Source organism: Protomyctophum parallelum (assembly GCF_964188405.1).
Source record: "Protomyctophum parallelum genome assembly, chromosome: 8".
In the NCBI taxonomy this organism is placed as follows: domain Eukaryota; kingdom Metazoa; phylum Chordata; class Actinopteri; order Myctophiformes; family Myctophidae; genus Protomyctophum; species Protomyctophum parallelum.
In genome coordinates, this window is record NC_139703.1 from 23,652,619 (window position 1) to 23,673,811 (window position 21,193).

The window sequence follows — 21,193 nt, forward strand, 5'->3', positions numbered from 1 at the left end:
CCGGGTATTTTATAATGGCTGAGAGAGAGGCGTATAGTGAGACTCGACAATCAATCAATCAATCAATCAATCAATCTGGAACTTTCTTTTCCCTCAAACCAATTTCTCTCAATAGCTACGAGAGCTTTTATTGTTATTCTTCCGCTTTGAGGGAAAGGAAGTTCCAGATGATGGTTCCTTGCCTGCAAGGACTACAAAACAATGACTACAACATGACGTATAGCGATGTCATATCTGCTCCAGACCGGTTCGCGCGGCAATTTTGTAACACAGACCAGGCTTTGCTCCGCGGTGGAAAGCCCATGGTGACGCGGGGTTAACTAAGAAGTCGAACGGGACCGACTGACCTGTAAGGATTCCGCTGGTGAGCCCGGGGATCCCCTGGATCCGGGTCACGTTGTTCTGCTCAAAGTACTTGTCGCAGGTCGCGTTCAGGAAGGGCGAGTCGCAGAAGATGTTCCACAGCTGGGTGGTGACGGTTCCGTTGCCCACATCGATGGTCTTGGCGCACACGTTGAAGTTCTTCCACACCAGCGTGCGGTTCCCCAGCATGCACACGCTGCGGAGGAGAAAGAGCACGGCATGTCTCTGTGTGTGTGTATGTGTGTGTGTGTGTGTGTGTGTGTGTGTGTGTGTGTGAGGCAGCACACACCTTAAGGCTTCAACATACAGTACATACGAGTTTTCACGTGTGTGGGGGGGTTGTGAGGAGTGCTTGTATGTCTTTTTACGCCTCCATGCAACAGTTTCTGAAAATTACACCTATTCATCCACCAGATGGCAATTGCAAGATGCAATCAGCACTGTGGAATCTACACACGTGTACCCAAATAATTAACGAATTACCCCTGAGTGCACAAAAGTAGGTCGAATCAATCATTATGCCGTCCCTCCAATGGAGCAGGTCTGACTGGCAAATCTATTTTCCACATCATAACATTTTATAGAGAGGTAATACAAAGGCGAGTAAGTACACCACGTTAAAATTGTCTCCTGTGAATTATTACAACAATCACTTAAGATTTGGCTTAATATGGCTCGAGTGTCCCCAAGAGCTTCACATGCCAGTTCCGTGTACGTTTCTACTCCTTTTCTTTGGAGAAAGAGGGAGTTGCAGGATCAGTATTGACTAATACTATGACAAAAAAATGTTCGTCGACTACCTTTTTTCACTGACGAAAAACTAAAATGGAAACTAAATGAAAACTTAGCTATGATGACTAAACTAAGACTAAATATATTGACATGAAATGTTAGGAAGTGACTATAGTGACTAGGGGGGGCATCACACTGGGGAGGACACTGGCTGGGGGGGCATCACACTGGGGGGACACTGGCTGGGGGGGCATCACACTGGGGGGACACTGGCTGGGGGGGCACTGGGTGCAGGGTGTCACACTGGGGGGTCACTGGCTGGGGAGGACACTGGCTGGGGGGGCACTGGGTGCAGGGTGTCACACTGGGGGGTCACTGGCTGGGGAGGACACTGGCTGGGGGGGCACTGGGTGCAGGGTGTCACTCTGGGGGGGCACTGGCTGGGGGGGCACTGGGTGCAGGGTGTCACACTGGGGGGGCACTGGCTGGGGGGGCACTGGGTGCAGGGTGTCACACTGGGGGGGCACTGGCTGGGGGGGCACTGGGTGCAGGGTGTCACACTGGGGGGGCACTGGCTGGGGAGGACACTGGCTGGGGGGGCACTGGGTGGGGGGATCTTAAATAATGTAGGAGTCATAAAATGTAAAAGGGAATACAACTCATTATTTTGTCATCTCATGTTATTTCATTGTAAGATTAGGTTTTGTTTCATTTGGATGTCTCTGTGACATACATGGCCTGTATTGTATGGTTTCTATACAATATCCTATCAGATTTTGGTTTCACTGATGTTTGCCCAACTCTACAAGTTTGACAACACACAATTACTAAGGATTTTGTATGTGGATTTACTGCAGTAATTATTTATAAGTTCATATATATTTCAATTTATACTAATTTACTAAGAATATTGTATGTGGATTTACCGTCACATAATAGTATATATATAAGTTACAAAATTATATAGGTTTCACTTTACAAAAAAATACTATGGATCTTATATCTGCTTTGACTGTCATATATATTAACTACAAGTTTCATGTAAAACATATACAAATTGTTATTTTTTTTCTATATGGGAGACTATAACACTAAGACATTCCAGGTGACTAAGTAAAATGTGTCAAAAACTAAATGAAAACTATTCCAGGCTATGTGAGCTGTCAAAATCAACACTGCTCTTTATACTGCCCCAATTAAGGTCGCCCCGGTTCCTATTGCGAGTTGACTGTACGTCGACTGTATAAGTCCTCGTCGGCTTGGCCACACAGTCAGCGACCCAACGTTAGGGGGACTAAAAGGTCAAAAGGTCCCCTTCCGCTCCTAAGTTACGCCCCGCAGATCTTAGATAAGAGTACGTACTCTATGTCACTGTAGTTGTTCTCTGAGTGTGCTGCTGAATGGAACGTGCATGTGTGTGTGTGTGTGTGTGTGTGTGTGTGTGTGTGCGCCGCAAAATTGCCAAAAGGGCAGGGGGTGCTCTAGCACCCCCTAGTGTCTATATCTGTGCACGCCACTGAAAACCATGCCGCGAGCACCGGATGCTATAGACTACTAAACGATTGCTCTCGGCGCTTACGGGAAGTCGGGAGCCTCGATGCCGGTCTTGATGACGCCGGCGTAGACGGCCAGGATGGAGAGGATGACGCAGGCCAGGAACAGCAGCGCCAGCTTGTTGACGTACTTGACGCCCACGAACACCACGGTGGCCATGGAGGTGAGCAGGATGGTGCCGTACACGCGCATGTTGTTCAGCAGCGCCGCCTCCGCCTCCGCGCCCTCCAGGCCCTCCAGGGGGAAGATGGCCGCCTTGGGCGCTATGTAGATCTGCATGGGGGACGGACGGGGTAGAGAGAGAGAGAGAGAGAGAGAGGGGCGGGGCTGTTAGACAGGGAGGCATGATAACTTGGATATAGCATTTTATGTCGGCTGGTCCGGTGGCTATGATGGCTAGATGGCTGCCTCGGGCCCTATGTAGATCTGGACGGGTAGAGAGAGAGAGAGAGAGAGAGAGAGAGAGAGGGGGGGGGGGGGGGGGATGTCAGAGAGGGAGGGCGGGTGTGGCACGATAACTTAGATATCATTTTATGTAGATATAGTACTCTATAGTTTATATCTAAACCACCTATTCCAAAATGTTAATTTTTCAGGACATTTTAAGAACACCGTATATTTTGAAAACAAAGCAACTGGCCTCAACACAGTGGTGGAGTTAGTTGCTTTATAGCACAGTGGTTCCCAAGCTGTGTGGTGCGTGCCCCCCTTGTGGTGCGCGAGCGCCTTCTATAGGGGTTGCGCGACATGAAATGGCTAGTGGTGGTGCTATGGTTTTATTTTAAATATATTAACATATTATGCCAATATTATGGCAAGTAATGCAGCATATAGCCTATGCTGCATATATTATGCCATATTCAGGTTCATGTATATGTGCATATATGTGGATAAAAAGGAAATACATGTCTCTAGTTATTAGTTTATGCAATTTGGGGGGGTGCATCAGCTAGGTCGGGGGTAACAGGGGGTGCATGGCCAAAAAGGTTTGCTAAAACTGTCTGCTAAATTAGCAGACAGTTTGAGGGTCCAATGGAGTTAAGAGGTTTTTTTTTTATGCTTTTCATTGGTTCAATATTTTGGAAATAACACACAGACATAGAGAGTGTTCACTACGATGAATTGTGCAAAAAAAAAGAAGAAAGAAAAAATCCAAAACCTCAATAATGGAGTTAGGTGGTTTCCTCTGCATCTCAAGGGGCTGTCCCTTCAATAAAAAAAAATCTCCCGACAGCAACGACATGTATTCAAAGTCAAATTAAGTCATACACGTTAAAGCCGTGAAATTTGTTCTCCGCATTCGACCCATCTCTTGGAGCGGTGAGCCGCAGCCAAGGAGCGGTGAGCTGCAGCCGTGCCGCGCTCTGGAATCATTTAATTAGTAGATTTGACGCCCCCAATCCAACCCCTTGATGCTGAGTGTCAAGCAGGGAGGCACTGGGTCCCATTTTTACAGTCTTTGGTATGACCCGGCCGGGGATCGAACCACCGACCTCCCAGTCTCAGGGCGGACACTCTAACCACAAGGCCACTGAGCTGGTATTGTCTCAAAATATAGATATTCCACTGTGAGGTTCATAGCTTATACTTGACGACTATGTTTATGTATTACCATGCAGTAATACCATGTTTTTGTTATTGCTTATACTGTAAATCGCTCTGGATTATGAGCGTCATGCGAATGGAAATTGTATGATGGTATACAAGTTTTGATTCACTTTAGGGCTGAAAGTCAGAGGCATTTAGAGGGATAGGAAAGACAAAGAGAGCGAGGGAGACTCGGGAATGAGAGGACAAGGAGTTATGTAAGTTTCACATAGCCTTGAAAAGATAAAGAGAGATAAGGAGAGATAGAGAGGGGGAGGGGGGGGGGGCAAGAGGGGCTGAGAGACAGGAGGGTCAACTTGATCAAGTGTGAAAAAACAGAGATTCTCGATTCTCCCATCATCAACAAGCCCATCACGCCGGCTCCCGGGGTGTAATTGAACCACTCAAGCAGGGCTATTAATATTCCAAAATAATTAACATTAATACCCCGTCTACCGTTTTATCACGGCCGGGTGAACAAAAATAGCGCTGTCATTTTGTGAAATCGTAAAAAAAAAGAAGCCACTAATTGGTCCATCATCAGTATATTATATTATCTGATGTATCGGAGGAGTCTGGGCTGACTGCCCGGGTGGGGGACGTGCGTTGAAAGGGAAAGCAACAGCCCCGGCTGGCGTGCGGTTTTTTCCAACTTCCAACCGAAAATAAAGATCTTGAAAGGATTTCCGAGCAGAACAAACATGAAGGAGAAGCTGGTCGTGACTCAGTGCTATACGGTTTGGGCTGTCGGGACCGAGCTGACGCCCAGAGGCTGAGGTCTATACTTGGTTGCGCTATCATGTCGTCGCACGCTGAAAATAGCTGATCTGCATGCTAAGAAAAAGGCGTTTTAGAGCACATTTTGAGCTTGTGGAACTGTTGTTCTATCTGTGTGTGTGTGTGTGTGTGTGTGTGTGTGCTCGTGTGCGTGTGCGTGTGCGTGTGTGTGTGTGAAGTGTGAATCAGGGCTAAGAACATCATCACTGAGCAAGACTAGGTCCTGCTTCATGCTCATTGCTTGTCTAAATAATTGTAAAAAATTGCATCCGTTTGCGTGTGCGTGTGCGTGTGCGTGCGTGCGCGTGGAGCGGACTGCGTGCGTGGATGAAACATATTCAAATCAGCCTTCTCCAGATCCCTTCCCCACAATTCTGTGGGGATTGTTATTTCACAATGGAAACTAAGCCAGCTTTGACCCAGAAGACAGAATTAACCTCTAAGGCATGATCAAACTCTGAATACCCAATGGCAGGATCCAGAAGGACAATAAGAAGAAGGCGGCGCGCGAGTGTGTGCGTGTGTGTGTGTGTGTGTACGTGTGTGTGTGTGTGTGTGTGTGTGTGTGTGTGTGTGTGTGTGTGTGTGTGTGTGTGTGTGCGCGTGTGTGTGTGTGTGTGTGTGCGTGCATGCGCGTGCATGTGTGCATATTCAGATAACAGCGGACCAAATTCATGAGAGCAAAAAGCGAAGGTCTCGTTACTCAGCGACTGACTGGATCTCTTCCTAATGCGGGATTTGCATAACTGACCGGCGCTCACTGCGGCATGAGGAGGAAAAGCAGAGGGAGAAAGAAGTGTGGAATAAAAGGACAGACGGAGGGGCTACAGACGGACGAGCCAGAAAAGAACATCTCTGCGTTTCATCGACAAAAGATTAGAAAATATCTTCAAAGGGCAGCGAGGCAACTGGTGAGCAACTGGCAGAGAAGAAAGAAAGAAAGAAAGAGAGAAAGAAAGAAAGAGGCAGGCAGGCAGGCAGGCAGGCAGGCAGGCAGGCAGGCAGGCAGGCAGGCAGACAGACAGACAGACAGACAGACAGACAGACAGACAGACAGACAGACTCGATACCCATGAGGCTTTCATTTTCGTCTGCGCAAAAAAACATGTTCAGTGACCAGTGGCGTGCACAGACATTTAGAGGGGCAGGTGCTCAAGTGAAAAAAAGGGCACCTTGTGCATCGCATTTTGGGGCGGGAACCCATTTTGGTGCTTTAGCTATTGAAAAGTAGCAGATCTACAAGCTCATAGCGCGCCACCGAGTGGCGCGCTACGAGCTTGTAGGTCTGCTATTTTATTTATTTATCGAAGAATCACTGACATAGAAACATGGTTTTAGATTGTGGGAAGAAAACTTTTTTATTTTTTTTTATTTTTTCAGCACACTGCCAAAAGGGCAGGGGGTGCTCTAGCACCCCCTAGTGTCTATCTGTGCACGCCACTGTCAGTGACTCTCGTTGACCAGCTGCCCCATGCATGGTCTGCTGGTTTGATTAGTGGTCAGGTTTTAGCCTTCAGAGGGCAAAGGCCAAAAGGCTATACCTAGTTTAGCTTAAAGGTATATGTGTGTACCCATGCTTTGATTTCAGATGTCATCCCTCCCCTCTGTCCTCCAGTAAAGCGAAAACAATGCTGTGAGAACAGAAGGAAGTGACGGTATGTAGCAATAGCCTACCAATTTGGTTCTATTGTTCAACTATCTAGAAATAACAGTCAACGGTACTCAATGCAGGTTGACTGACTGTCCTTCTAGGGGTGCATACGTTGGTTAGACAGATCATGTGACCCAATGCAGTGTTTTTTTTAAGACACAAGGGGGCCATGGTCATTTTTCATATTTTTTTTTACATATTATGAGGGTGCAGTACTTAGTTTAGACAGTTTTTGGTTTAGACTAGTTATTGGTTAGACCAGTCATTAGTCCTACAACTACAACCTATCTCAAACCCTCACCCTAAACCTAACCTCCCACGGGGCAGCACACCTAAACCTAACCTTAACCCAAGTCTAACCAAGGACTATAGTCTTATGAACCTACATAATGTAAGCTTTCATATTATGTATTTTGTTCATTTAAATTGGAAAATACAACAGTCCTGCAGTCATTTATAGTCAAAGTTAAAAATCACCTGTGGCTATAGCCTACCGACATGCGTGGCGGGTTAAAACGGATCTGTGCTGCGGGTTAAACATCATCCGTGGCTTCCTGTGAGGTTAGGTTTAGGGGAGGGTGTCTGACTCATGGTGTGACTGTATTTATTTAAAGACCTGTAAGCCTCGGACAAAGCCAACTCGGATGGTGACTAATCATGACAATAAACACAATTCTTTGGGCCGAACAAATAATAAGAAAGAAGTGCTGTATACCCTGCCTTTTTTTTCCTTCTTTCTAATTATTTGTTCAGCCCCCAAAAAAATGGTTTATTGTCATGACTAGTCACCATCCGAGTTTGGCTTTGTCCGAGGCTTACAGGTCTTTAAATACTTTATGAAAAATCTATGGGGAAAATGAATGTGAAATTCTCTTCCCGGGCCGCTCAGCGGGAGCTCGACTGCGACCTCTATGGCCAGTACGTGCCAGTGCCGCAGACACAAAACGAATTAGAAATGGGCACATGTTTCCGCCAAGCTGGGTTGCCTACCCAGGGCCGTGTTAATTAAGGGTTGCAGCTGCTAGAACCCGGGGAAGCTGTGTGGGTAAAATAACCTCTACGACATTATATGGTTCTAAAATCACATTTTGTGGCAGAAAAATGAAAGCGCTTTTTTAGAGGTGCATTCTAGTTTGGGGTTGACTGGATGTTGTGTTCATGGTTATACTGTGCGCGTGCGCAAAGAGTTTGAAGTGCGCACGCAGACAGACAGACAAACAGACAGACAGACGGACAAACGGACAGACAGACACACAGACGCACACGCACACACACACACGACAGTAGATTATCACTCACCAGCAGGAGCTCAATTGCACCCAGGATATACATGGCTCCAGCGAAGGTGGTCCCCAGGTAGAAGCAGATGCCCACGGCACCCCCAAACTCTGGGCCCAGCGAGCGGCTGATCATGTAGTAGGATCCTCCCGCTGCATAAACAAACAGCACAGACGACAAAGAACACCACCAGCAAACAGGCAGAGATGTCATTACTCATTGTGTATGCGCTTTCTTTTTTTAGCCTGTTGTATTCAGTACTTAGAGTTGCAAGCGGGTGTCACATATACACACATAATGCAGTGTATATGTGTGTCTATGTATCTACATATCTCAATTCAGCATATCGTCGCTGTTGCGTGGAAACCTCAGTATGTCCAAACCCGTTACTTCTTTTTTTAAATAACGTTGAAATATGGACTAGTGTATAAGCAGAAGGTCACCGGTTTGCCTCCCGATCCCGTTCTGCAGCACGCGCGGGAGTGTCCCTGACCACCGTTTCCAGACCTAAGCGGAAAACCGTTTTGCAGAGCGCGCAAGTACTTCCGACCGCTACAAACTGTCGAATCTCAGTAATGACTACTTGTGCCTGATACGGCAGTGGTGCCAGAATGAAACAATGGTAATTGTTTTTATACACTTCAGAAACATAATGTTGCAATGAATACGTAAGTGACGACTTTGGATGGTGACGTATATGTCAATCAGTGCCTCCCAAGACTAAAACATATCGTCATTACGTCACCATCGAAAACCAATTACACTCTGGCATTGGGTCCTTTAATCCACATATTTCTTACGTCATCATTGAGAGCTATACATATATACTATGTATATATGTATATGTAATTTGTAAGTTGATTAGCGGTATACTTTGCGCTGTACGCACGTCCCAGCCAACCCGCCACTTTTGATGCGTATGCACCGTCCCAGCAAATTGTGCCTGATACGGCAGTGGTGCCAGATTACATACATGTATACACAGGAGCATTACCTTTAATCCTCCCAACACTAAAACATATCGTCATTACGTCACCATCGAAAACCAATTACACTCTGGCATTGGGTCCTTTAATCCACATATTTCTTACGTCATCATTGAGAGCTAGTTATACATAAACACACCATGTAATCTGGTCCCAGCAAATCAGGCACAATTTGCTGGGACGGTGCATACGCATCAAAAGTGGCGGGTTGGCTGGGACGGTGCATATACGAGCCGGGCGAAACTATTACTTGCGCGCTCTGCTTGCGCAAAGTAATTACACAAATATAATTGTCCGGGTGAAAATCACCCATGTTTATAGTGTTCTATAGGGTTAGACGCTATGACTATGTGCTGTTGAATATTGTTTGTGAAGTAGCTTAATTGAATTGCACTGTTTACAGCACTTTAAAGAAGACAATAGGACAATGACCATTCACACCTAGTGCCATCCCTAATCAGTGGGATTGAGCCCATGCTGTGAGTGCTTATAGGCAGGAAGTGATTCTCTGCCTTCAGATTCCATTCGATTCGGAATTGTTTGACCTTGAACTTGATGCCAACATTGTTCCACCTCCCCTTCCCCCTGTTTTTAGTATTGTTAAACCGTATAGGAAATAAAATTAAATCTTAATTGCCAGCAAGAAGTTGTCCCGTCTGATGGTATTCGCACCGCTACATGTTGCTTCCAATATTTACAACGTAAATGTTTCCACACGTCAGTAGTACTATACACAACAGGCTTTTGAAAATGACACTATTTTGGTGTCTACGGGGATACCAGAGTGTGTCTGACAAACTCTGCCAAAAGTAATCAGTGAAAAAGAGGAATTTAGGAGTCTCAAGCGGTGAGAACTGCACGGAGCCAGAGCGCCTGCTCACCCACCTGGCACTACTCCATTGGTGGCGATGGCACTCATGGAGATAGCAGTCAGCATGGTCTAGAGAGAGAGACAGAGAGAGAGAGAGAGAGAGAGAAATTGCAAAGTTAGATATTATGTCCGTTATTTGTGACAGTTATATTTGTCAGTTTCCACAAGCTCTGACAGAAAATACATTATGTAAATGAAAACATTTTGTATTATATGGATTATTCTTTTCACAAAAATCACAGAAATCTTTGTGTGCGCGTGCTTAATGTATATATCTCTCCTTCCAGAGCCGCCGATCTGACCATACATTATGCATTTTCCCCATCACTAATGTCACCAGTATACAGCATGACGTCATCAGTGGTGTCAAAAGTAGGCTACTCACGTTTTTACTTAAGTAAAAGTATCAATGCTGCAATGTAAAAAATACTCTGTTAGGAGTACAAGTACGGTATTCAAAATGTAATTTGGGTAAGTGCAAAAGTAGTGGCATCAAAAGTTTGAAAAAAAAAAAAATAGGCTACTCATTATATGCCGAATGTCCCATTTCAAGTTTTCAAAATGCATACAATCTTTTGAAAATAGCAGATCTACAAAGCGACAAGCTTTTCAAATGGTCAAAAATGCATGCAAGGAGTACAAGCAAAAGTATTGGAAATTGGTAATACTCAAAGTAAAGTCCAAATATCTCAAAACTTTACTTATTAATTAACCCATTCTGACCGGGAACCCATTTTGGTGTTAGCATCATGTTATGCTTTAGCTATTGAAAAATAGCAGATCTACAAGCTCATAGCGCCCCACCGAGTGGCGCGCTATGAGCTTGTAGGTCTGCTATTTTTGAAAAATCGAAGAACGACTGACATTTTTAGAATCTGATCTCAGGTCAGAATGGGTTCATCAGACCAGTGTGTGTCCAGTGGAAACCTCGTATGAATCTGATCTCAGGTCAGAACATGAGTAAAAACGTACGTCATAGTGCTAACGTCCTATAGACTGGCCTCTGACAAAGGGTGCAACGGGTACACTGACAGAGGGTCAGACAGGTCTCAACCGGTCTCACTGACAGAGGGTCAGACAGGTCTCAACCGGTCTCACTGACAGAGGGTCAGACAGGTCTCAACCGGTCTCAGCGGGTATTACATAACCGGAGGGGCAGTGCCTTCTCATTCAGCGAGCACCAGCAGCCTCCTCCTTCTATATAGAATACAAATCTCTGTGTGCGTGCGTGTGCGTGCGTGTGGGTGTGTGTGTGTGTGTGTGTGTGTGTGTGTGTGTGCGTGCGTCTGTCCTTTCCTTTGTGCATCGCTGAAGACCCGAGGCAGTGCGGCGCTGCCCGGCGCAAAGTCAGTTGGATCGGCAGAACCGACGATCCACATATTACGCCCATATAATACAGTAGGCCTATACTGTATTACATAATAATAATATATTATTATTTCTGTATTATTTTTTACTTTACCTTATTTGTTTATTTAGATGGGGACAATGCATATTAATGAACTAACGTATGCAATGTAACTGGATTCAGCGAGAATGCTAATTTGTTAAGGGCTATACACCGGGGCATCCGCATATAGTTCATGACAATTTTGATTTACATATTGATTAATTTATATAACTAGTCCTTACCCTTTGTGAGATATTTGCCCCCCCTTGTGGCCGTGAAGGGTACTGCACCCGGGTGCGTTTGTAATTGACTAATAAATAAATTAATAATCATTAATGTGTCAAATCGAAAAAAGGGCTTCGTTACGCCCTCCATATGCATATGGTCAATGCCTGTGTGAAAAGTGGGAGCGATTGGTGTAGGCAGTAAGGAGTTACGGCACTGTTTCTGACAGACACACACACGGACACACGGACACACACACATTTGGTTAATTATAGTATGATGATGTTGTGTATAATGTTTCCCCAAGACAGTATATACACAACAACATAATCGCATCATGTTATGCTTTAGCAGTTTAGCTATTGAAAAATAGCAGACCTACAAGCTCGGTGGCGCGCTACGAGCTTGTAGGTCTGCCCTTTTTGAAAAATCGAAGAACGACTGACTTACAGACACAGCTTTTTCAGAAAACTGTCAGGATGTAGAAGAATTTTTTTATAGAACCTGATCTCAGGTCAAAACGGGTTAAGATATAGGACACAACATCATTAATTCCTGAGGTTGTTTTTTTTTAGGCAACAAGGGAGAAAAAGTAGCCATGAATGCAGTATGCCAGGGGGGGCCGCGAGGGGGTAAGTGAGGACAACGTCAGCCTGTAGGCGCTGTAGTATACGGTTCAATCACATAGCTGAGTGGCTGTGGCTGCTGAGTGCTCAGATAAACAACGAAGCCGTCGGGGGGCCTGTCAGCAGCTGTCAGCGAGTGTTCAAGACAGCCCAGACACAGGTCACACAACTCCCACCGAGCATGTCAATCTCCCCCCCCGCCCCGCCCCTGGGGAACTGTGCCCTCCGGTAATGAGTGGAAGAGAAGGAGTAAAGGAGATAATGCAACGAGGTACTTGAAACTATAGTGCACAGCTATAGTGGCTTAATCCATTTTGGGCGGAAACCCCCATTTTGGTGTTTTAATCATTATGTTATAATTTAGCTATTGAAAAATAGCAGATCTACAAGCTCATAGCGCGCCACCGAGTGGCGCGCTACGAGCTTGTAGGTCTGCTATTTTTTTGAAAAGTCGTTAAAATGGGGCTGCGAATCTTTGAATATTATTATTTCAGAGCGAACATTTTTAACTAAAATATTGGCTTCTGGGGGGGGGGGGTCCCTGGAACTACATATTTTGAGATGGGGGTCCGTGGCCCAATAGAGATAATTCTGGGGGTCCTTGACATGAACATTGTTTTTTTCAGAAAAATGTTAGGATTTAGAAGCCTTTTTTTGTTTTATCGACCTCAGTCCAAAATGGGTTAAGAGACCATATACTGTAAATAAGACCCTGAAGCTATATAGCCTTCATTCACGACCCTGGAGAGGAAATAAGGCTCACACGCCAATCACTGTTGATTTTGTCTATGACAAAAACTAAATGGAAACAAAATGAAAACTTCAATTAACAATTGACAATTTCAGCAACAAAATATAATCTAGACTAAAATGTTAGGAAGGGACTAGCAGTGGACAAGAGATCCAACATAAGTCATCTTACACTTGGTTGCATGCTGAAAATAGCCGATCTGCAAGTTCACAAAGCGTGCAACACGTTGTAAGCTTGTAGATCGGCTATTTAAGCTTGTAGATCGGCTACAGTTGATGCCGTCATTACGACGGCATCAACTGTAGATTTAGTCGACTAAAATCTTATGACATTTAGTCGACTAAAACCAGACTTAACACTAAAACATTCCAGGTGACTAAAATGTGACTAAAACTAAATGAAAACTATTCAAGAGACTATTATAATGACTAAAACTAAATCAAGCGTTGAGGCCGTGTACCATACAGTGCAGCGGAGAAGAGAGCTTATATCATTTATTCAAACGCTTTTCGTTGAGTTTCTACTATTGAGTGATACAGAGTGACAGGCGACATGGAGTAACATGAAAGGGAGAGAGAGAGAGAGAGAGAGAGAGAGAGAGAGAGCGTAGGCTGCTGAAAACAATATACTTTTACTCTTCGAATCATGTTATACCGGCGGAAGTAGTTTCTCCACTTTCTATCATTGTCTATTAATGTTAATGTTTCTTTCTTGTGCTTGTTTGTTTTGCCTCTTTGCTGTACAGTCACTGTTCAGATGCTATAAACTTAACCCATTCTGACCTGAGCAGACTTAAAACACGATGCTTCCATCAGCATGCTCAGGTTTGGTATAGCTATAGCATTGGCCATGTCATTGCGTTGTTGAAATAGGCTCCCACCCGCCCACCGCCCAACGATCTCTCCCTCCCTCTCCCCATCCCTCTCTCCCATATATTCCTCCGATTCTCACTGCACATTGTGGCCCATTGATCACGGACAGGTCACGCAGACAGGTGCACGTGGACACGCAGACCTCCGAGGTGGACATCTATCTACGCAGCAGTCATTCTTTGTGTCCGTCCGTCCGCACACAGTACCAATGTCAGACATTTGGGGTTTTTCCCTCCCAAGATCACTTTACTGGCTCCTCGCCTCCCACACACACAAAAAAAACATCAGTTTGCTGCTGGCAGAAATGACGAAGTTTCGATTACTTGTCGTGACTGAGTCCACTGATAATACATGACGCCTAATCCAGCCCACATGGCCTTTGCCATGGGTATACTCAAGGCCATATACCAACCATCCGTCACAACCTACTGACTTGCACTTCATGCCGGTTTGCCAAAATGGCCCCACATCTAAAAAGCACAACCCTATAAGTCGTGTAATTCTTTGTATAGCCTGCATGCCTATATAACTGACGAGAAGATCCTGTGTGACATTTTGTGGCCTGAGGGTGGCGCTAGAGGGAAGGTCATAGGGTCACTCAAATCATTAGGGTTCATTCTTATGGGGAGCATGAATGGAACGTGCTCAGCAAGATGCAATCTACTCACCAAGTGTTGTTTTCGTCGACTAAAACTAAAACGAAAAATGTCCGTCGACTACCTTTTTTCTCTGACGAAAACTAAATGGAAACTAAATGAAAACTCAGCTATGATGACTAAAACTAAGACTAAATATACTGACAATTTCGTCAACAAATAAAAACTAGACTAAAATGTTAGGAAGGGACTATGGACAAGAGATCCATTATAGGTCATTTTACAATTAGTTGCGACGCGTTGTGAGCTTGTGGATCGTCTATTTTCAGCAAGTGAAAAAAAAACAATCAATACGACGGCATCAAGGCCCGCCAAAATGCATTTTAGTCGACTGAATCACCCGTAGATTTAGTCGACTAAAATCTTATGACATTTAGTCGACTGAAACCAGACTAACACTAAAACATTCCAGGTGACTTAGAATGTGACTAAAACTAAATGAAAACGATTCAAGAGACTATACGACTAAAACTAAAATCAAAATGTGCTGCCAAAATCAACACTGCTACACTCACTAAATGTGTTTATATCTTGGGTGCAATGCCAGTGGACATGTTTTGCATGTAGGTCCGACCGTAATTGGTACGGACCTGTAACCACTGCACAATAGGGTCATGTGTTTATATAGTTTATAGACCTGTAACCACTGCACAATAGGGTCATGTGTTTATATATATAAACTTTATTACAGGCTCATGGCCCACAGGGTAAAAACATACAATACATAGAAAAAGGTAAAATAATAAAATAAAATAAAAATAAGTTATCCAGCCCCTCAGGGAACAAATCAAAAGAGGCACTCGTGCCAGTGTCCTCTGATGGTGGATGTGAACCTGACAGAGCTACAGAGAGGGTCTGTCATCAGCCGTATTAATCCATTCAAGGAGCGGTCCAGTCTACACATGAATTTGTAGGTAAGGTTCCTCAAGAGGGCCATGAAGGTGGTGAGTCCTAGTGTACAGAATAGTGCACTAGCTCTAGTGCTCCTGGGTTTCTTGAGTAGAATGCGCAGACAGTCATTGTAGGCTACTTGCAGCTTGCGCAAGCTCTCCTTTTTAAAGTTCACCCACAATGGGGCAGTATAGAGGGGGGTGCAGTACGCTCTAAACAGGTTAACCTTAACATCAGTTGTACAGTGGTGAATTTTGCGAACCAGCATGTTTGCTTGCACATAAAGCATTCTCCTCTGTCTATACATATCTTCATCATCATCTAGTGTATCTGTGATGATGTGACCAAGATATTTAGCACTTTTAGCTACATTTACAGTCAGACCAGACAGGTAAAAATGTGGGAACCTGAGCTCCGAGTCATCCTTCGTTCTACATATCAGGACCATGCTCTTCTTAGCATTATACTTATTCTTAGCATTATACTTAATATTAATATTATAGTTTATATAGTTAATATTATAGTTTATAGACGACACTGGCTATACGAGAGTGAGGGCTGAGTGGGCCGGACCTCTAAAGTGGTCGTTAAAAAGGCCACGGGCCTCTACTACTACTGCTGCTGCAGATAAGGCAGTAATTGTTTAAGCGTTTTATCTGATGTGGGCATGCAGCCACACCGAGGTATAGTTTAAGCCAGTGGTAACCAACCTTTTCAAGCCCAAGAGCCCATTTTATTCCCAATTGTAAGCCAAGATCTACCACTAAAACGTGTTAGAAAAAACACGTCGCGCTACGAGCTTGTAGGTCTGCTATTTTTTGAAAAATCGAAGAACGACTGACATTTTTTTAATCTGATCTCAGGTCAGAATGGGTTCATCAGACCAGTGTGTGTCCAGTGGAAACCTCATATGAATCTGATCTCAGGTCAGAATGGGTTAAAACAAATGAATCGAGTCCCAGCTCTATATAGTTTGTGGATATGCATGTTGGTCTTCCATCCCTCTGGACGTCACTTTACTGGCCTGTTTTCGTTTTGACTGGCTGCCTGTACAGTATAGTGGGCGTACTGTACAGCTGGTATGGGGATGAGATCCTCCGTGTCAGCCCATTTTGCTCACTTTACCCATAATATTTACATCACGTGACTATAGCGTGGGCACAGCCAGTTGGAGCTGACGACTTTAGCAAAAAATGTCATGACTCAGCTGCTGGAACACGTATACTGTACAGTGGGGTCCCTTCCGTTCTCCCACTGTAAACTTTGCAGGTCATGTTATATATATTACGGGAGAAAACTGGTTGTAATAACCCATTTGGTACGGGGACCCCTTTTGGCGTTGACATTATACGTTATGCTTTAGCTATTTAAAAAATAGCAGATCTACAAGCTCATAGCGCGCCATGAGCTTGTAGGTCTGCTTTTTTTTCTTTTTTAGGGAAAAAAACGAAGAACGACTGAAATAGAAACATAGCTTTTTCAGAAAACTGACATTTTTTTTAGAATCTGATCTCAGGTCAGAATGGGTTAAATGTATACTGTAATAGAATGTTATACATCACAGCTCCTGGATCAGCCATAGATCCGCAATCTCCATCTAAATCCCAGAGTCAGTCGCTGCAGGGCCCAGAGAGCCATTGACCTCATGTCTGAATCATTTCCCCCGTTGGAGGACTATAGTGTGTGAAAGCATGAAGTGTCCTAGCTTTTTCCCCCCTCCGTTCTTTTGGGCAGCATGTGTGCTGCGCCTTATTTCCCACTGACCCATGGAGGCCCCCCTTATGGCCTGTTTTATCGTCCCACTTCCAGGGAGTGAAGCTATATATAAGCTCATACCTCTCCCCCTTGAAGATGGCATTCCGTGTTATAGCCTACATATAGGCCTTATTCAAGCCCACATGTACTCAAATGGCCTCTGGCCCCCCCAAGTGTGCCAAAACTCAAAAGATTACGTCACCTCGCCATCTGTCTAGCCCATATGAGGCAAAACAGCAGACCGTTTACAGACTCTATAGAGCTCATGCTTAAATATGCTTATTCCCATTTCGCACTTGTTCCTTGCTCTGGTGTCTGCTAACGTGCCTACATTTTAAATTGGAAATACTGCATGTTTAACAGTTAATTGAGTTAATAATCAATCCAAGGATTCCAAGCCAAATCAAGGTACTTGATGAATATAAAACACTATAAGATCAATGTAATTCCTGTGATAATTATTATCTTTATTATTATTATTGTTCATCATTATCACTTCAATTCCCCGTTTGGACGGAGCTCTGATTGTTCTCGTCACATCCTATATAACAACGAAAAGGAGGAAAAAGGTGTTTTGTTCTCTTCTCTGCTTCTGCTGTTTTTCTTTTCTTTTTCTTTTTCTGTTTTTGGTTTTCTCGCTTTTGTTTTCTTACTTTGTTTTTGTTTTGTCAGTAACTAATGTTACTTAAAAAAAAAGGGTAGGCAAAATAAGCTTCGGATTCAGCCTACACCTTTTCGGTGCTAAACTTGACCTACATTTTTGAAAATGTAAAAAAAAAAAAATTAAGCACCGAAATAAACTATTCATCATCATCATCATCATCATCATCATCATCATCATCATCAAGCCACATCACTGATATACAGTATGCATGTACAGACATTACAGACATTAATGCAATTCATTCATTTCAGCAATCAGCACACATATAGGAAATGTGTGAGATGAACTCTGACGTTCACTTACAGCGAGTCAGTGGTTGAATTGATTGAGGATGAAGGGTTTCTACATGGGATTTTAGAATCCAAAGCTGCTCTCAACTCAACTGGCCTCTCAAAATCAAACCCCCGCGTCCAAGTCGAGAGACGATAAACTGCTACAAAGTATGGTATTGCCAGGTATAGGATGAAGTATACGGTATATAGCCATGAAGACCTGACAGGATCCACCCCGGAAACATGCTGGCCAACGGTGCCCTGGTAAAGCTATAGGTGGACCAATCATTTGCTTATATAGTCGATAAATATGATTACAGAAACATTCATGAGAAAAACATTCAGCAGGGGTTTTGGAAGTGGAAGGTGTCTCTATTTTTCAATAGCCAAAGCACCATAGAGTCGATCCTGACTTACAGCTTCACCTCTCAAAGGTACAGGAGTATTTGGGCAAGGACAACCAGGATGAAAAACAGTTTTTTCCCCAAGTGCAGTGAGGCTCATAAACTAACTGCGCCCCTTACCCCCCCTCCCCCCCTCCCCCGGCAAAACTTAATGAAGCGCTGGACTGAACTGGACAAAAAAATGCACTTTGGATGCACAACAGCACTTTTAAAAAAACAGTGCTGGTATAACGTTTTGTTTTTAAGGATAGCACCATGCCACTTTATTTATTTATAGGTTGTGCGTGGTGTTGGTAACTTTTAACTTGTCCATATGAATTGCACGTCATCATACATACTGGGGCTCTTTTTAAATGTTTGTCCATGTTTGGATTTAGTTTTTAGCTTGTGTTTTTTTAAATAGGGCTCTATGTTTTATGTTGCACTGCCAATAACTGAGGGGAAACGATATTTCATGTTCTTTTGTATGCAAGTACATAGGAAAATGACAAATAAAATGATTCTGATTCTGGGGGGTCTGATAGCATAATGCTAACACCAAAAGGGGTTCGCGACCAAAATGGCATAATCATAGAGCAGACCCCTGAAACTCTCAACCTGCACATTCATTCATTTCCACAAAGCATTTGGACAGTTTGGACAGAGACCCTCTCTATGGAAACTATATCATGCCACATTCATAACCATATAAGAAAGGAATACCGGCACTCACGTTATATACCCAATAGGATTCTTGTTTATTCTCCATTTCTTTCCCCAGCAGCGAGTCAACATACGGACGTTTCGGAGGAACGGAGGAAGGTCTCCGGGCCGAAAGGTGCGGGTGATACATTACTACGAATAATAATAATGGATTATAGCACTTTTCTATGCACTAACGTCTACGTGCTTATATGCTCAAAGCGCTTACAATGGTCCATTCGTTCATACATTGGGAGGTGAAGTGGCGACCAGTCGACGCTGCTACTACTACTCAACTGAGCGCTTGGCTGCTTTCCCTTTCTTCACATTCATAACCGTCACACAACAGCTATGGCTATACAATCAAACTGCAAGGACTATAGGGTGATACACAACGGACACCTCACAGACCGCTCCACAGTAGAGACAGGAGTCTGACAGAGCTGTTCACCGTCTCCCTTTCTCTTCCTCTTTGGCAGTCGACTGGACTACGAAGACAACCACAGCCGAACAAAACCTGGCCACTGAGTGGACAATGTGGTCCTCCTGTCACGCACGCAAACTAAACTCACAGAACCTACAACAGCGACACCGATAATTAAACGGCAAGGAGTTGCTCCCCGAGTCTCCCTGCCCAGAGAGGGAGAGACAACGCTGGTGGAGAACATCCAAGAGGATGGACATGTTGGCCACCCATATATGGATGATGGAGTATAGTGGCTATATAAAGGAGGACAGGGCCATGGGAAGGCATCTTCTTTTTTGGAGACTGGGTTGGAGGTAAAGTATTTAAGACCGGTTGGGGGGGGGGGGGGGGGCACAGGAGATGGAGGTGGCCCACCTTTTGATGCGGACAAAGTATCTGTTTCCCTGGTGACTTTGCCATTCTTTGTTTCTGGGCTTTTTTTGGCTTCTCGTCGAAAAGGGTATAATGGGCTGTGTCTGGTATACCCATAGTATCTGTAGTAAGTTGTACTAGATCTGAGGAACCCTGCACATTGTCCATGTCAGTGTGTGCTCTCTATAAATAAGTGTGGTGGTATGTGGACGTGTGCCGGTGTCAGCACAGGTCTGCGTTGTTATAGGCAACCATTTGACATCAGCAGCACACATTGCACATTGTTATAGGCAGCTGTTTCTGTGAGTGACTTCAGAGAATCTGGATAACTGAACTGTATACCAGCACCTCCCTAACTTGAGAACCGTTTTGGGCAAGGTGGATCCATCTCGTATGGGTGTGCGTGACAACGGATTTGTTCACAGAAGTCACATCCAAAACTTTACATGTCCTTGGGCAGACCTCAGAGTAGAGAGCATAAATTGGTCCTGACAGGATCGGAAGCTTTCACCCAGCTCGGAGCACATACTTCATTTAGTTCATTAAGCATGCTTCATTACATACATGCTGACAAGGTTCTGTCAAGCACAAACGTCTCGAATCCGCACACATATAATCTATTTTGAGTTGTGTCGTTTATCACGTCGAATCCCTGCGGGAAGAACGGCAAACTGTGGAGGCAGCGGTGTCGGATTAGGGAAGGAGAACAGAGGTGATCTATCCTTTCAGACTCCTAAATAAACACCCGCCTGGATGATGGAGATTCCTCATGCCAAATAGTGGGAGAGAGAGGGAGATACAGTTACTCTGGAGAGAGAGAGAGAGAGAGAGAGAGAGAGAGAGAGAGAGAGAGAGAGAGAGAGAGAGAGAGAGAGAGAGAGAGAGAGAGAGAGAGAGAGAGGGTGGAGGACATCTAAAGAAATGTGATAGATTAATGACAGAGGAAGAGAGAGAGAGAGAGAGAGAGAGAGAGAGAGAGAGAGAGAGAGAGAGAGAGAGAGAGAGAGAGAGAGAGAGAGTATAATAATGAGACAGATGGCAAAAGAGGAATCAGACAAGAGGAATTGAGGAAGTGACAGCGGCGAGGACCAAATGAGAGAGATCAATTGGGAGAAAAACATCCTTAGCATTTAAATGAGACACGACAGAGAATGCAGCTCTGCCCACCCATCCACTTCACGGGCGTTTGGGGGATTTGGGACCTGGAAGTAATGAGAGAGAGAGGCGAATAACACGACGCGCATTTCCATCTATAGAATATTAAACCCCCATTTTAGCTCAGTGACACAAGCCCCCCATTCATTATACATTATGCATGCTAAAAATACACGTTTTGCACTTTCATCGTCCTGCAAAAAAAGATCTCCAG

The 21,193-nt window shown here is 44.4% G+C and overlaps 1 protein-coding gene across 1 annotated transcript in view; it reads right to left on the reverse strand.

Moving 5' to 3' along the window:
- Positions 1 to 21,193, reverse strand: part of slc12a5a (solute carrier family 12 member 5a) — a gene marked incomplete at its 5' end in the record, with an annotated part of 108,313 nt that overhangs the window by 41,115 nt on the left and 46,005 nt on the right. The window contains 4 exons of the mRNA XM_083771078.1: positions 348 to 559; positions 2,675 to 2,922; positions 7,964 to 8,094; positions 9,814 to 9,868. Of these exons, the coding sequence (XP_083627204.1) occupies positions 348 to 559; positions 2,675 to 2,922; positions 7,964 to 8,094; positions 9,814 to 9,868 (646 nt within the window). The remainder of the gene's footprint in view (positions 1 to 347; positions 560 to 2,674; positions 2,923 to 7,963; positions 8,095 to 9,813; positions 9,869 to 21,193) is intronic.